At 44.9% G+C, this 15,775-nt stretch overlaps 1 protein-coding gene across 2 annotated transcripts in view; it reads left to right on the top strand.

The window, feature by feature from the left end:
- Nucleotides 1–426: 426 nt before the first annotated feature.
- Nucleotides 427–15,775, top strand: part of TMTC1 (transmembrane O-mannosyltransferase targeting cadherins 1) — a 146,400-nt gene continuing 131,051 nt past the window's right edge. The window contains exons 1-3 of one of the 2 annotated variants that reach the window (XM_030478263.1): nucleotides 427–464; nucleotides 13,654–13,831; nucleotides 15,552–15,625. In XM_030478263.1, coding sequence (XP_030334123.1) covers nucleotides 13,676–13,831; nucleotides 15,552–15,625 — 230 coding nt within the window. In that variant the 5' untranslated portion in view covers nucleotides 427–464; nucleotides 13,654–13,675. Of the gene's footprint in view, nucleotides 465–871; nucleotides 1,315–13,653; nucleotides 13,832–15,551; nucleotides 15,626–15,775 lie in introns of those variants that run through there. The other variant, XM_030478262.1, reaches the window with a different exon arrangement.

Genomic DNA, 15,775 nt, shown 5'->3' with positions numbered 1-15,775 from the left:
TGTTCTTCTGTTTTCTTAAAAAGCCATGGTCACATAACTTTTATATGTGGCTGAATAGATAATCTGAATGTGGCTTTATCTCAAGCAAAACTTACTGGGAGTTGTCACTAACATAAGAAAGGTGGTGTATGGGAGGGGATGGACACACTGCAGACATCAGAATAGTCCTTTGGAGAAGGCAGCTTTCAGGTGATTTTGGAAGAGGGACAAGTGATGGACCAGAGTAGAGAAAACAAGTTCTATAGCGCCAAAAGACTTCCCCCCAGCAGTACACAGTGGGGGACTACTTAACACAGATGATGCTGCATCGTGGATGCTGTGGAGCAGTGTGGATACAGTGGAGCAGTGTGGTTGCCTTGGGGCAGTGTGGATGCCGAGGAGCAGTGTGAATGCCATGGAGCAGTGTGGATGCTGAGGAGCAGCGTGGATGCCGTGGAGCCGCCTGGGACGTTCCCACTCCCTAGGTAAGCATGGCCCACAGGGAAGCTACTCCTGGCGCCACCGTCCGTGGAGAGGGACTCCCGCGGGGGCACGGAGGAGACCGCGGCACCAGGGCAGCCTTGCATTTTCCTGCCGCGAGTGACACGGGCCACCCGCCGCACCGGGGCCCCGCAGCACACGCCGCCCGCGGGCAGCACGGCCTCGCATGGGTACTGCCGTGCCGTGCCGTGCGCGTCTCCCTGCCCGGTGTGCGGGGCCACCCCGGGCAGAGTCCCCCCCCGCCAACGGGCTGAGGTGGCGGCGGCAGCGGGGTGACAGCGCGGCAAGGAGCATGCGTGCGGGAGGGGGGGTGAGGGGGAGGAGGAGGAAGAGGAGGAGGAGGGATGGCGCGGGGAGGCGGCCGCTGTTTATGTGCAGCCGGGCAGGCTGCGCCTCGGCAGAGCGCGAGTGGCCGGCGGCGGTCCCGCTGCCTGCCCCGCACCATGCGGGTCCCGCCGCCTCCCCACGCCGCGGCGGCGGCGGAGCCGGGGCAGGGGCAGCTAGCGCGGCGCCCCGCGCCATGGTGACGGGCTCGGCGCTGGGCTCCCGCAGCCGGGACCGAGCCGCGCCGCCCCGCTGCCCGTCCCCGTCGGCGAGCGGGCGGCGCGGCGGGGCGGCGGCGGCGGCGGTGCTGGCGGGGCTGTGCGCCCTCTGCTACGGCAACTCCCTGAGAGGCGAGTTCGTGCACGACGACGTCTGGGCCATCGTGAACAACCCCGACGTGCGGGCGGCTGCCCCCGTGGCCGCCGCCTTCGCCAACGACTTCTGGGGCAAGCGGATGGCCGAGAACACCAGCCACAAGTCCTACCGGCCCCTCTGTGTCCTCACCTTCAAGTAAGTGCCCGCCGCCGGCGCCGCAGCGGCTCAGCTCGTCCCCTCCGTCTCCCGGCCCCTCTCCCGGGGCGAGGCGGGCGGAGGGAGGCGGACAGTACGGGTGGGGGTAAAGCGGGACACTCCCCGCCCAGCACCGTCGCCTCTGGTCCCACGTCCTCGGCTTCGTGATTCAGCATTTCTGCCCGGAGCTGTATGGGACGGGGGGTGCCCCGGGGGAGAAAGGGGCCGCAGCCCGGGCCCGTGGAAGTTAACTGGAGAAAGGGAATGATGAGGAGCCGCTCCGGCGGAGCCTGGCGCTGTCCCGGCAAGTGCCGCGCTTCCCCCTCGGTTTGGGAACAGGTGGCGACTCTTCCCCAGGCTGCCGGGGGGGTAAAAGGAAAATTTCGGAAAGCTTTTTTTTTTCCTGGGAAGGGTGCTCAGACTGAATTCCCCGTGAGTTCCTCCTCTGCTTTATCTCCGGTACTTTTTTCTCGGCAATTGAATGACCGTGTCATAAACTTCGCCGGTGCTGTTTGTGAAGCAGACCCACAGTCATCTGTACCTTTCTTTCTGACGCTCAGCGAAGGGGTCTGCTCCACGAACCACGCCGGTGCTGGCAGAGCAAGCCTCTCCTGGCAGTCCCGGAGTTCCCTGCCAGCCTCGTCTGCTTCAGACGATCCCTATGTACCAGGCAGAGCTAACGAGGAGGGGCTGTGGTTTCACAGGAATAAAGAGTTGAGTAGCGGCAAAGTAACTGACAGTTACCGTTGCTTATCCTAGAAGGAAAACCCAGACAGCTCTCTTTCTCCGAGGAGGATAATTTGTAGCAGACCAGCTTAGTTACAATTCCTACAGTTTGTCACACTTTCCTTTGGCTTCTCTTCTTAATTTGTCCTGATCAAACATAAATGATGGTGAATATTTACCACGTTTTAGGATTTAAAAACCAATATGGGTGTTTGCATGGAGCTGTGCTGAAGAAGCACAGCACTGTGCTGTGCTACTGCTAGTGTAGCTGGGCAGTCTTTAGCACTGGGGTCTTGTTTGTAGGCGATGGGTAGATGCTGATTACAAACCTATGGCAGGCATAAGGAACAAACTATATAGACTTTATAGTAAGTATGCCAGGAGGAGGTGTTACCAGAACCTGGTTGACTCTGCTAATTGAGTAACTGTTCATTAAAATACCTGATTCATAAATAGCATTTCATGAACTATGTGAAAATTATGTGTTTCTGTGAGGCAAGAGCAGTTCTGGCGAATGCAGCATCCCTTCGGCAGTCCCACAGAGCGCTTGCCACCCTTCAGTTGTAAGGGTCGGCTCAGAGCCAAGAGCTATCAGTATTGGCTATTGGGGAAGTAGGGCTGGATGGGCACAGGGTGGCATATCCCCAATAAAGCAAGACTGAACTGCATAGACCCTTGTAAACTGGCTTCTTTAGGGCATGTTTTTTACCTGCTTCTCAAAGGGGCTCTCGGCAGGTTTCTGTGGAGAGTAAAGGGGATGTAGGCAGCCACGGGCAGAGCTGGCTTTGTGGACACAGAGTGCCTTCTCCGTCGGGTGTCCAGCCAAACTGTTGCAGCTGGGGGAGCTGTCCGACTAATCCAGCGATGCATTGAGGGGCAGGGGATGTAATTTCAGAGGTGAGCGAACCTGCGTTTATCACCACTGACCGTGCTGCATGCAGTATTGGTGCTGGACTTAGCCTCCTAGATTGGGTTGCAGGATTGAGGTTACGTTGTGCTGATTAGCAAAAGAATCTTAAACTTTAATAATGGAATGAAAACTAAATGCTTTGGTTCTCATTTGCATGTCTTGACTCTGAACTAGTTTTGCCTTTGCTATTCAAAGGGGTGTGTGTGTAAAAAAAGGGTGAAGTGCTGCCTTGATCTAGTCCTTTTTGGAAACTAGTGAGACTAATTTTGAGTACAAGATTTCATCCTCAAGTGCTTATAATAACCATAAGCTAAGACATAGGGTCAAAGGCAGAATCATTTATTCACGGCTTGGCATTGCATTTGGAATAGGGGAGGAATTGTTTATCTGAGCCCAGGGCACTTCCATGACTGCAGAAGACGACTATTTCCACCACATCCCAAACATCCTTCAGCCCTCCAGTTTCCACATTCTTCCTGTTTCATTTCTATCGGTAGGGTGTCAGAGGAAGATATTAAGATGTGGGTGGAGTGGATCCTCCAAACCCAGTGCTTCCAAAGAGCCTGCAGGGAGCATTTGCCATGCAACACTGAGCCTGTAGTTGAGCTGCGCTCTGCCTGCCAGAGCCATCCACTCCTGCCTTGCCCAGCAGGAGGTTGCTGGTTGCACTCTGTCCTCCTGCAGAAGGAAAAAGGATTTACCGTGATGCTTGTAAAGTGCTCTACAGAAATGGACTTTTAACAGAATGGAAATTAATGTTGTTTGTTAATACTGCTGTTAGAATTTACTGCATCCACTTAGGATACTTGAGAAAACTGTGCAACGTGTGCTTTGCAGGATCTCGCTGAGGAAGGGAAGGGGGCGGGGGCAAAGTATTCTGGTCTATTTATTTTTTACTTGCCTTTTTTTTTTTTTTTTTGTGCTAATTTGCTCAAGTCCAAGGCACTTTAATAGTAGCATGATTCTTTATACTTGCCTACTAGTTCTGCATCTCTTGCACGAAACTTTCATCTGGAAAGGCTTGTTTTGGGTCTTGCTGTACTAAGATTAAAAATCTGGGAGATCTCCAAACTGCATGTAGAGAACAGATGTGAAGGGTGGGCTGAAATTTTCATCTACAGATCCATCAATCTATGGAAACTTTGTCTTGGTGTCTTTTCTGTCCTTTGTGACTGTGAAAGTAAAAGGAAGGACTCATGATGCCCAGTGGACTTTTCATTAGGCTGAACATATCCTACATATATCCTATGTATTCCTGAAATGATCTCAATTAAAAAAATTTATCACCCGTCTGTCAGAAAAATCTTAAGCAGACATTACTGAATATCTCTAACAATAGTTCAGTGTCCCTGACAAATTGGGAATCTTAAGTGACAGCCCTCCTTCCAGTAACTAGTGCTCTGGAGCCAAACAGTAAAAAGAGCTCAAGTACTTGACATTATTCACACCAGATCTGTCAGTATGAATGATTAGAGGAAAATAAGAGTGGCCCGTGTTACTGGAACCATTGAGCAAACTTTAAATATTCTCAGAACTGCTGTGTTGTTTTGTGTGGGTTAACATCAAAGGGGAAAAAAAAAGCCTTTACATGGCCTGTTGAATTAAATAATGTTTGCTTTGTGTCGTTGAACTTCTCTCACCTTTTTTCTTGACTTCGATAAAGTAAGGGAGTGTTAAAACTAGTTAGTTCAGAAACATTCTTTTTATACGTGGGTAGCTGTTAGGTGACAGGTCTAGCACAACTCCTCATCTGCACAGAAGCTGAGATGGTAGGCAATGGTTTTACATGGTCCTTAGGGAAAACTTACTTAACTCTCTTCCAGTTGCTGTCACTCAGGGAATGTTTACCTGCAGCTATCTTCCTCTCCAAGAAGTCATTCAATATACTTCTTTCTAAAGAAGGCGACTTTTTGGACTTGAGATATACACTATTTCTTGGTGTCTTCCCTGTAAAATGTTAAGAAGGGTGGAAAAAAGAAAAAAAAAAAAAGAACTACCAGTTCTGTAATTCACCCAGGATTTTATATTTAAACTGGGTCTTTCTGTCTTACACCTTGTCTCCACTAACAGAAGTTCAGTGAATCATTTATTCCCTCAGTAGCACTTAAGTTATTCCTTGGTTCCAGTGGTTTCACAAAACTGTTTCTCAACTGTTGAAGCAGAAGGTGCAATCCTCAGTGCTGTCTCCCTCTCTCTTTCTCTTCTTGTCTGCCAAATCCCCATTTAGATAGATTTTCAGCCCAGAAACAAGCAGGTGATGGAGGTTTGATATAGTCAGCAACACAGCAGACTTACCCTGAAGGTGTGCAGTGGTAGGAAACGGTGAAAATAAAGCCTTTTGAAAAACACCAGTGCCAAGATTTGAAGACTCTTAATCAGAGATCAGTCTCCTGGTTTTGCAGGTGATTGAGAAGGGAAGGCTCTGCCTGCTCAGCCTCTTTGGCAGGGGTTGGAAGGCACTGCCAAGGTGGATGCTGGTGAGGGAGGTGCCTCAAGTAACAGCTCACCAGACTGGGCAAAAAGGAAAAGGTGGTGACAGTTCTAGGTCATGTAGCCATGACAGAGACTCATGAAGATGACACTGGACAGGGGAGCGCAGGAGGTAAGTGGTCTTCCTTCAAAGAGGTGGAAGTGACTGTTCACTGGGAATGTGCTTGGCTCTGTGGGAGGGGTGTAAGAATGTCCATCCCAGCTGCTGCTGGGTGGCTCTGGTGGCCCAGGAGGAGAGGAGGTGGGGGAGACAAGCTGTAAAGGGGAACACTACTCTCCCACTGGGGAAGACATAGACACACAGTTTGTGCACAGAGCCTTCCTACTAATACTGTGGCTGGAAAAACAGGGGAAAAAGACAAATCAAAAAGCCCAGGCTGTGCTCAGCTGTTGACTGCAGAGCGGTTGACCCTCCAGGCCTGCACATTGAAGCTGTTAGCCGGCGATGGCTTGGGTACATGCCTGCCTAGGAATTAAATGGGACCTTTCAGCAGCAGTTCAGTATTCTATGTGGGCACCAAGAGCCTAACATAAGACTACCAGGGGCTTCGCATCAAAGCCTTTGATGACTGTGAGCTTGGGTTAGGTGTAAATACATAGAAAAGAGAAAATTAATTCGATAATTCACTGCCAACCTTCTGATCTATCTAGTTGCTTACAGCTGATCCTTCTGTTTTTTCAGCTGTATCAATGGCATGAGTTTCAAGGACAGGGAGCTTAAGAAAACCAAAACAAGCCTGGGAAGAAAAAACGACCTTAGATTTTATTTGTTCTTGATTTAATGCTATATTACAGTTTGACATCACAGGGTAATATAGTGGAGCTATAATGTGTCAGGTTAAATACACAGTACACAAGTATTTTCTTCACTCTACATCTATAATACGGCGATATCACAACATTTAAGATTGTGTCAGTATTTCTCCTGTACAGCTTAGTCTAATATTTCTAGCTATAGCAACCACTTTCCATACTGATACTGTGATACCTGCCATGAAATTGATATAGTACTGGTGTAGCCATGCTGGGCGAGGGGGAGTTTGTGAAGAGAGGCAGTTGCTTTTATTAGACTAGTTTTGTTATAGTTGGAATATACGGACACATTTCTAGGCATATAAGCTTTTCTTCTGACCCAGAGCAGAGTGCCTTGCTGCCATTTCCCACCTGAGAGAGTGCACATGTGCCCCAAAGCTTGTTTTTTCTGAGTTCCAGGTGCACAGAATTCCTTCCCCCCTTGAATGTAGTTTTCATGTCTGGTGTTTGATGTTTTTGGTTGTAGGTTTGGGCTGTGTTTCTCTAGGGAGGGCAGCAGGGTTGCTTGCACTCCCTGGAAGAAGGAGAGGGTTCCTGGGGAGGGTTGGAGGAAGCTCCCTGCCTGGGGAGGGAGGGCACAGACCTCCTTGCAGCCAAGCACAGAGGTGAGGATCTGCCCAGGAGCAGAGGTCTGTACAAAACATATAGGACTTCTGCCTAGTCACAACACTTTCTCAATCCTTAATACTCAATAAAATTTGTCTGTCTCTTGAATTAAAAGCCTTTTATTATGAGGAGAAGAGTTCACTAAAAGGTCCAGGCGGATTCTGCTGACAGACCTGGCTGAGGTGAATCCAGCCACGCCTGTTTGCTGCTCGCCTCAGTGGTGTTCTGTCTCTATTTAACACCTACCAGTTCCTGGGGATTTTCTCTCTTTCAGCATCCTACTCCTTCTGTACTAATGTCACCCTTAATTTTCTTTTGTCATCTTTTACCTAAAAAGAGCTTTTGTCCAACCTTCTTCCCCACAGGAGCATCCCTGTCAATACTCTTTAGAATCCATGAAAATAAAGTGCTCTGGCTGCTGCTGGTTAGCTAAAGGCATTTTTCTGCATTTACTTGCTCTGTTTCTGACTGCTTTCCTGGGCTTTCTCATTTATTGTCTCTCAGATTTAAAGAAAATAAAAGAAAGGGCTGTTCTCTTTTCACTCTCTATACTGTGGCTTTTTTTCTTCTTTGCTTCTGTATAAACTAAAATGGCACTTCCTTCATGGTCTGCAGCTCGAGCTGAAAGACTACCAGTTATTTCAAATTTGGTGGGAAACTCTTGTACCCAGTTGGAATATATTGTCTTCATTATGCCTAGTAACTTCAGACTAGATTTCTGTTAGCTTTGTTTTCTCTTCTTGATGAGTGACTGCAGCTTGGTTCTTCATCACATTTCATCTCTTTCTCTCTCTACTCTTGGAAGAGGACTGCTTGATGGCTGCTGAAGTATTTCACGAGATATTTGCTTTCTTCAGTACATTGCCCTTGCTAAGATGCTACTCAAGAATAATTTTGAAGACAAACTCTCTTTTGTTCAAAATCTAGATAAAATGACACCTGGTTTGTCAGTTTGTCACTTGCCATCACCTGGCTGGTTTTTAATTCTTCAAGGCTGTTTGTGGAGACACATCTAAAGCCATGTGAATGATGCTTTCAGTATTCTTAGCACAGGAATGATCATCAAAACACACTTTCTAGCGTTCCACTAGAAATTTCTGCCCTGGCATATTTGCTGCTTCCAAGGTGCTGCTATTTCCCAGTCTAATTGTGATTTCTGTTTTCTTTTCCTTGCCCTGCTGGAAAGCAATAACCTGCTTTGAATGCCAGCGCTTAACTAGTGCTCTTGTAAATGATGAGTGTTGTGCTCTAAGGGAATTGCTATAACTTGGGAATTGATATGGCCCCTGTCTTCTCACCCATCCCCGTTATAGCAAATCAAGTAACAAACTATTTAAGCCTTATTGTCCATTTAATTCTAAGGCATTGCACTGAACTGTGAAAATACTATCAGCACAAATCAGCACAAAGTGCTGTTGCGCTGTGGTGGAAACTCTGCCCTGCTTGTGCTGGCCATTGCACGAACAATGCTGCAAAGGGGGCTTATTTTCTTTTTACTGCTAAAGGTTTTTCATTAATCTTTGAGCTGCTTCCACACAGCTTTAACCATTATTGCCACTGATGCAGCTGCGCCATTTCTGGAGTGCAGATGCTCATTTTCCTGGCACAAAGTAGATGCATCTGTGGAGTTTATAAGGAGATTCCACCATGCACTGAAATTGGGCATTAATTTGCATAAAGTTTGCCATATATATCACACAATTCTAAAAGGAAGAGAAGATCATAGGAAACTTAATCCATCCTTGTATGTTAGGTTAATTTATATAAATCTGCATGTGAGCCTACCTCTATAAAAACTGTGGGGGTTTTATGAGGTGTGGGATGCTCTGAGACTTTCCATTAAGTGTTACTCGCTATAACAAATTACCATTATTATCCTGTGCATTTCTATTTCATAACATGTTGTGGGTTTTGTTAGTCTTTTGAAAATAATAAAACAGATTAAACTAAACAAGAGCTGCCCAGGGATAATAATAAAGTCTATAAAAAGAAAAACTCTCCAATTATGCTTTACAATATTATTAAATCATAAGAGGCCTTTAAAAAGGTTGAATGAGTCTTTGTGTGTGCCAGTGGTTGAAAAGCACTATATTAGAGCCCAGAGGTGCTGCTGATTATATATGGTAACTAGATATGTATGGGATTTGTCCATGAGCCTGTAATCTTGCAGCATAGACCCCTGTAGTTCTGGGTATGTGAGGATGAAGTCACTGAATCCCACTTGATTTCCAGGCCCTCTGTAGAGAGAATTTCTTACCCAGGAAGATGTGCCTGATGACTTATCTAGAGGAGGAGTAAGTTCCCATGGCTTGAGGGTAGCATGGTGCACGGTCTGGGCTCTATGCATGTCACTCCTCAACCAAGGTGGCTGTGCCTGGGTGGGGGGAGCGTAAATAGTTAACTAGGGATGCTGATAGATGTTGCTTATTATTTTAAGAGCAAGAGTGATTTGCTTTCTTCTGGAGAGCTCTTTTACAAGGTCTACTCTGTGGACCTTCAACAGCTGGTGCCTGTGAAAGTCTTTCTGAGAGCAGAGCTATGTAATTCCTTTTCCTAGAGTGGATGGTGGAGGAATGGAAAAGCTGCTGTAGGTGGCAAGGAAAACTACAACACCACTGCTCCTGAAAAACATCCATTAGCCTTAACAAATCAAGGGATTTCTGTGTTAGGCATATGTCTCTTATTTTGGTATACCTCCTGCTTGGGCACGTAGCTTTGGCAGTGCTCTGCCTTGCGTGTGCTGAACTGCACATGCTGCAATCCTTGGACACAAAGACTGGTGTTGGGACAAGAGTCTGCTTGAATATATGTTTCAGTGCTGCCTTATCTGCCCTGATGGGACACCTAATCAATGCTGAGATTTCTGTAATGAGTTTTTATTTTGATGGTAGCTTGAGTGATGCTGATCAGCACTATTAGAAGATACCTGTCACCTGGTATCAAGAAACTGCTCTTTGTTAGACGTGCTCTTTCCCCTCCTTTTCCAGATGGCCTTTTAAGGGCCTTTTCATTTGAACAGCCATTCACCACTTCTCAGGAGGTTTAGCACACTCTTTTCCTCTGAGGACTCTTCCAGCAGAGGTGTTAAGGCAATGCAAAACTCTTCCTCTCCGAATGTTTCACAGGTGCTCTCCTGAGGAAAGACCTCCTTGTCTGAGATGTTGGTATTTCAAGTGTCTCCATTCATAGGACCGTGGTCACTTGCTTTATTCAGCCCCAAATCTTTAGAGTCTTGTCTCCAAACACCCCTCTGGTTTGATGAGCAGTCAGTTCAAAAAGCCTGGCCAACCCAAACCATCTGCTCTCCTAGCTGTATGCTCTACCAAGGCAATACCATGTATCTTACAAGTTGTACTTTAGCTCAGACAGATGTTATGATCTTCATCCAGAAGTTGCTAAGGTCTTCCAGCCTACATGATCCTGCAAATTAGAAATGATGGTAATGTTTGGTGTCTTTGGGGCTTGCAACTTAAAAAATGAAATATTTTCCCCAATCGTGGGCCAGTTTAGATGTGGAAATATAGAGACAACTCCAATGGAGTACAGTTGTTGCCTTCCAGAGCTTCTGTTTATCAACATTATGTTGGATAAACACCACTTCTTACTTGATTTTGAGGTTCATGTCTCTGTTTTACTTCCTTTGTTTGCTGAGACGTATACCGTGTATAATTACTACATGACTCCAAGATAATGCTGCTGGCAGTAAACAAAGCCAAGTCTGAATGTCTGTAAGGGTATTAAAGTTTAAGAAGGGAGAAGTCGTTTTGATTTACCTATCCATTCCTAGTCCCTTGCCCACAAGTTTCTTTGTAGTTGCTCCACAGGGGAGCAAATTTGGCTTTCCATAGTAGGCTGCCTTTTTCTTCCCCATGCGTGTGTGAGTGTGCTGGGGAGCTTCGCAAGATTCTTGTGACTTGGATTAGAGCTGTTTGGAGCCCCAGATTTGCTCACCCATTTGGCGTACAGTAATTTCAACCACTGCTAACGTTTCAAAATCATTCTGCTGGGATTGTTTCAGGACAAAAGAATGTTTCCTTCATTGCTATGTGGCCTAATTTCTTGTGACAAAGAGCTTCAGCAGCAAAAAACACTGGTGTGAATATAGCACCTGCACACATTCACGTTTAGTATTCATGGACCACCAAAGATGGTGTTTAAAAAATACACCGAGGCATGCTTGCAGTCAGATTTTGCTGTTTAATGGAAGGCTGAATACCATGCTGGTGTTATGCTTGTGTTTTGTTCTGCTTTTTTCCCCCTTTTTTATTTTTTTAAGAATACACAGGGGAATAGCCACGCTGTGAGGCTGCTTTTACATAGCTGTTTTCAATAATTTACTTCAGGTAACAGCCAGACTTTGACCTTTGGGGATAGGGTCACCTACCCTGGGGGCTTGAAGATTCCTCTCACGAGAAGGATCTCCTTCTCAGAAAATGCCTCCTACAAGATTGTTCCTCTGTTGCCAGTAGACCTGTTTTGCAGGATGGGAAGTGATCAAACGTGATCCATGGAGACTAATGAGAGGTTTTTCCAGAGTACTGTCAGATGTTGTGGGTTTAATGATTGGTCCTCACAACTCGGCCAAATAAATAGAATCATAGGATAGTTTGGGCTGGAAGGGACCTTCAAAGGTCACCTAGTCCAACCTCACTGCAATGAGCAGGGACACCTTCAACTAGATTAGGTTGCCCAGAACCACATCCTGCCTGGCCTTGAATGTCTCCAGGGATGGTGCATCCACCACCTCTCTGGGCAACCTGTGCTGGTATTTTAATAGATGAGAATCTCTCACATTTTGATGCATGGGCACATTTCATGTGATAGCCTGGGCACTTCTAGTCTTCACTATCCTCACCTGCCAATGCCTGCTTTCTCCTGAAATGAGGTTGCCAGAACGCACTTTGGCATTTGAGGGTGACCAATGGTGGCTGCACTTCACCCAGCTGATTTACAGCCAGAAATGATTCATTTTTATAAAGATTGGGTCCTGCAGGTGGTGCCTGCCATTGCACGTATCTACAGAGGCCCCGGAGTGGGAACTTTGTCTTCTTTGGGGCAGGGTGGCCCTGTGCTGCCCCTTGTTCCCACAGTGTGCTGAAAATAAGACTAAGGCCTGAGGGTTCCCACTGCTGCAGTGTATTTACAGCTGAAACTCTGGCGAGATGTCTGTTACTGCCATTTGCTGTGGTTTGTCATTCTGTGCTGGTAAAAATGAGGGAAAGTGATGTATGCTGCTGCCCTGAAGTGGCTTGCAGGAGAAATGGGGATAAAAAAAAGAAAAAGCCCCAACATTTCATGTATTCTTGAATCACACAGACTGATGTCTTGTCAAAATGTAGCTGCATCAACCCATGCTTCTAAGGGAAAGGTCACGTCACGCTAAAATCTCACTTTTGCCAAACTCCCTGGGTTTCAGCTATTGCCTCCACAAACACTCCAGTGGGAGCAGAGTAGGAATGCACAAGTAAGACTCTTGGTCTGGTAAAGTTAGATTGGCCTGGAAAATGCAGCCCAGGACAGATAACACTCTGTTGTTTATGAGTAAGGAACATAGAGAGTATTTATAAAAAGCATATGTTGTCTGGCCCTCACAGACATACCACACCTCCTCTGTCTTACAAAAAAACCTAAGGTGTTTGAACAGTAGCAACAGCTCAGTGGCTTTGCTGATGCACCATGTATGTCATGAGAGACCTGGAGTCTGTTAGTAACAACAGGAAGGATTACTGACCCTTTAGCATGTTTACAGCAACATGCAAAATATTTAGACTGAGTCTTCCTTTCACCAGGTGTCTTTTTTTTTTTAATGTTCTTTCACATTAGTGCATCCAAATTCCTTGTTCATATAAGAAGTCTTCCATAGATAGAGACACCATGTGAATATGTGTATATAGGTGTGGAGGTATATATATATATTTGTCCAAACGTATAGGTGTGGTTAATTGTAAAGAGAATTATCTTCAACTGCAAGTAAGGCAAAGCCTGTCAGCAGCTGTTAAGCAAGCTGGCTGGAAAAAACAGTGACCAGAAAAATGTGTTAATACATGTTGTCAAACAAATGTCGTAACAGCTTGTTATATTTTCATTTTTTCCACAATCGACACAAATGATGAACCCCAATTGTCTCATTGAATCGAGGGTGATGTTAGCTAACTTACCTTTGCCATCAATGTCTGTATCAAACTGATGCTAGCTATTAGACCAGCTTGGTAGTGTAGTCCTGATGTCAGTAAAGCATTTAAGTAAATGCTTAACCTTCAGTATATGAAAATATTTTGAAAGTTAAATGGGAATAAATGCACCTGGAATGCCAAGCAGATGCTCCAGAGCCTTACCAAGTCCTTTTCTTGGCTGTTCCCAAGGAAAAGCATCTATTTTGTAGTAGAAAATAACTGCCCATATTGTAAAGCTGTCACGTGGCTGTAACAACCACAGAAGGTGCCAACAGGGAAATAGGACAAGTGCTGTATTTCTGACATTGGCCGGTGTTACTTGCTGCTAAGGAAGCACAGACGTCGTCTCACTGCAGTAAACTGTACTGGGAGGGCACAAGCCTCTCCTATCTTGGTGCCAAGAAGGTTGCCAAATACCAACTGCATATTTTAAAAACTGGGGAAGTGGTTTCTCTTTAATCAGATAAACCAGAATTTCAGAGCTATTTGCACTAATTAGTTTAATAGCACTTAAAAAACTGCAGATCAGGCAAAGAAAGCATGATTTACAGTATTTGAAAGATGTCCTGCTATTACAAGACCTCTCCAGTCTAGTAATGGTTCCCTTTTGTTTCCTTACAGGTTAAACATATTGCTGGCTGGCATGAACCCCTTCTATTTCCACGCAGTGAATGTAATTTTACACTGTCTAGTGACTCTTGTGCTGATGTACACTTGTGACAAAGCTGTGTTCAAGGATTGTCGACTTGCTTTTGTCACGGCGCTGTTCTTTGCTGTGCATCCCATTCACACCGAGGCTGTAAGTATGTGACACACAAAAAATGGGTGACACAAATGCTAAAAATAAATGTATACTTTAAATTATTTTTTGTTTGTTTCTAAAGAAATGTCTGAGTCATACAGAGTATGGTACTTGTGATTTTTTTTCTATGGAGGAGGAAAGGTGAGAATATACTGTGTTTAAAATAATTTACAGGAGTCATTAAGAAAAAAGTGTATTCATACTTTCCATTTCTCTGCTCTGGCACTAAATCCTTATTGACGTTCCTAATCAGCAGTGCTGGGAATAAACGGACAGCCATTCACATGATGAAAATGTTGAGTCTTCTGAAACCAAAGACCTCGGTGAGGCCGTGCTCTCCTGCTGGGACATTGTTGCATGCCTTCAGTCACCTCCTATAGCCATCAATTTAAGGGAGAGAAAGTGAAGGGAGTATTAGCTTGTATGCTGGAGGAGATAGCTCAGATAGAGGCGATGTGACCCATGGATTAATTTAAATTGATTTCAATTGAAAGCTAGGAGTATCATCTTCAGTATGACTTGTTAGCTTAAGAAGTGTCATGGTAAGTTTACAGAGCAACAGCTCATATTGGACATTTTCCATTTCGTTACAAGGAAACAGTTAATGACATGGTTGTGCTAAACCTGCAGTCTGTTAGCACTGGGAGGTACTTTTGTAGATAAAGTGAGTCTTTGAGAAGGAAATGCTATGTCCAGCTACCCATACTTGAAAGAAATGCACTCGTTAGCTGAGGTACCATTGATTGAGTGAGGTACACATGCTTTCATTATGAGCCTTCATAAATGAGCGAGGGAGATGGCTGCCACAGCTGAGAACTTCTGAGGAAAGATTACCTTGCTAACAAAAAGCCACGAGCTTTACAGTTACTCCCTGTGCTGGTCTCGTGTGAACTAATCAGCTAGGCTCCTTTTGATAATACAGCTTTATATTATGAGGGAGGTTTTAGAAGAGGCACTCTTTGAATTTATTTTTGTCTGGGTCAAAACTTAAAAAGGTTAAAAAAAATGCCGGAGCACTGAATATAGCTTAATTATGTAATCTCAAAAGAGGCGAGATTTCAAAGGGTCTTTTATTTGCTTTATGGGCAATTTTTAGATCTTTATGAAATGGAATATCGAAATAGTTTGTAAAAAGAGTGTTTATACATTCTTCTTCGGTATTCTGTTTCTTATAAAAAGATTTGGTTAATTAATATGTACAAAAAGCTCCCATAAACTCAGATTATTCAGAAAGAGAATAAATAACATATCACTGTATAACTTTTTGGTGATAAAGTTCATTCAAATATTAATTATTAACTCATTTCTATATAATAAGTCTTCTCCAAAGAGTTGCTTTTTCATGAGTCTTTTCCTTTAATAAATCATAGTTCTGGGAGTTGGATGTGTTTCTCATTTGAGCCTTATTACGCAAAATTAAAACGTATCCCTAAAATTGGCCTTTCTCTGTGCAATTTTATTAATATTTTAATAAGAAATTAAAGAATGACTGAACTGTTGGCTTACTGATTTGTTTTGCCAAGTGAGAAATGCAGCAGACAAAACTGAGTGTATCCTACACTAAACAAGTAACATTTCATTATGTTGAGGGAGGATAACACTGAAAGATAAAAAGCTTAAAATAGTAACAGTTAGCATGAATGGTTGAAACGCTCACTGAATGCACATGCCTTTTTATAGATGTGCCTTTACAGCTGTGTGTCTCTTTTCCTTTTAGGTAACAGGTATAGTAGGCAGAGCGGATGTCCTAGCCTGTCTACTCTTTCTGTTGGCTTTTCTCTCCTATAATAGGTATGGATCCTTTCTATTGGTTGTGATAATATGAGATGCTCTAGTCAGAGGAGGAGACAAAAGGGAAACCTGTCAGTTTTTGGATGCTGGCAGAGGTACTTCTCCCAGCACTATTACATGGAAGTGCCCTGGCCCCTGCTTTCAGCCATG

Source organism: Strigops habroptila, chromosome 3 (genome assembly GCF_004027225.2).
Source record: "Strigops habroptila isolate Jane chromosome 3, bStrHab1.2.pri, whole genome shotgun sequence".
In the NCBI taxonomy this organism is placed as follows: domain Eukaryota; kingdom Metazoa; phylum Chordata; class Aves; order Psittaciformes; family Psittacidae; genus Strigops; species Strigops habroptila.
This window is presented reverse-complemented; position numbering and strand designations above follow the sequence as displayed.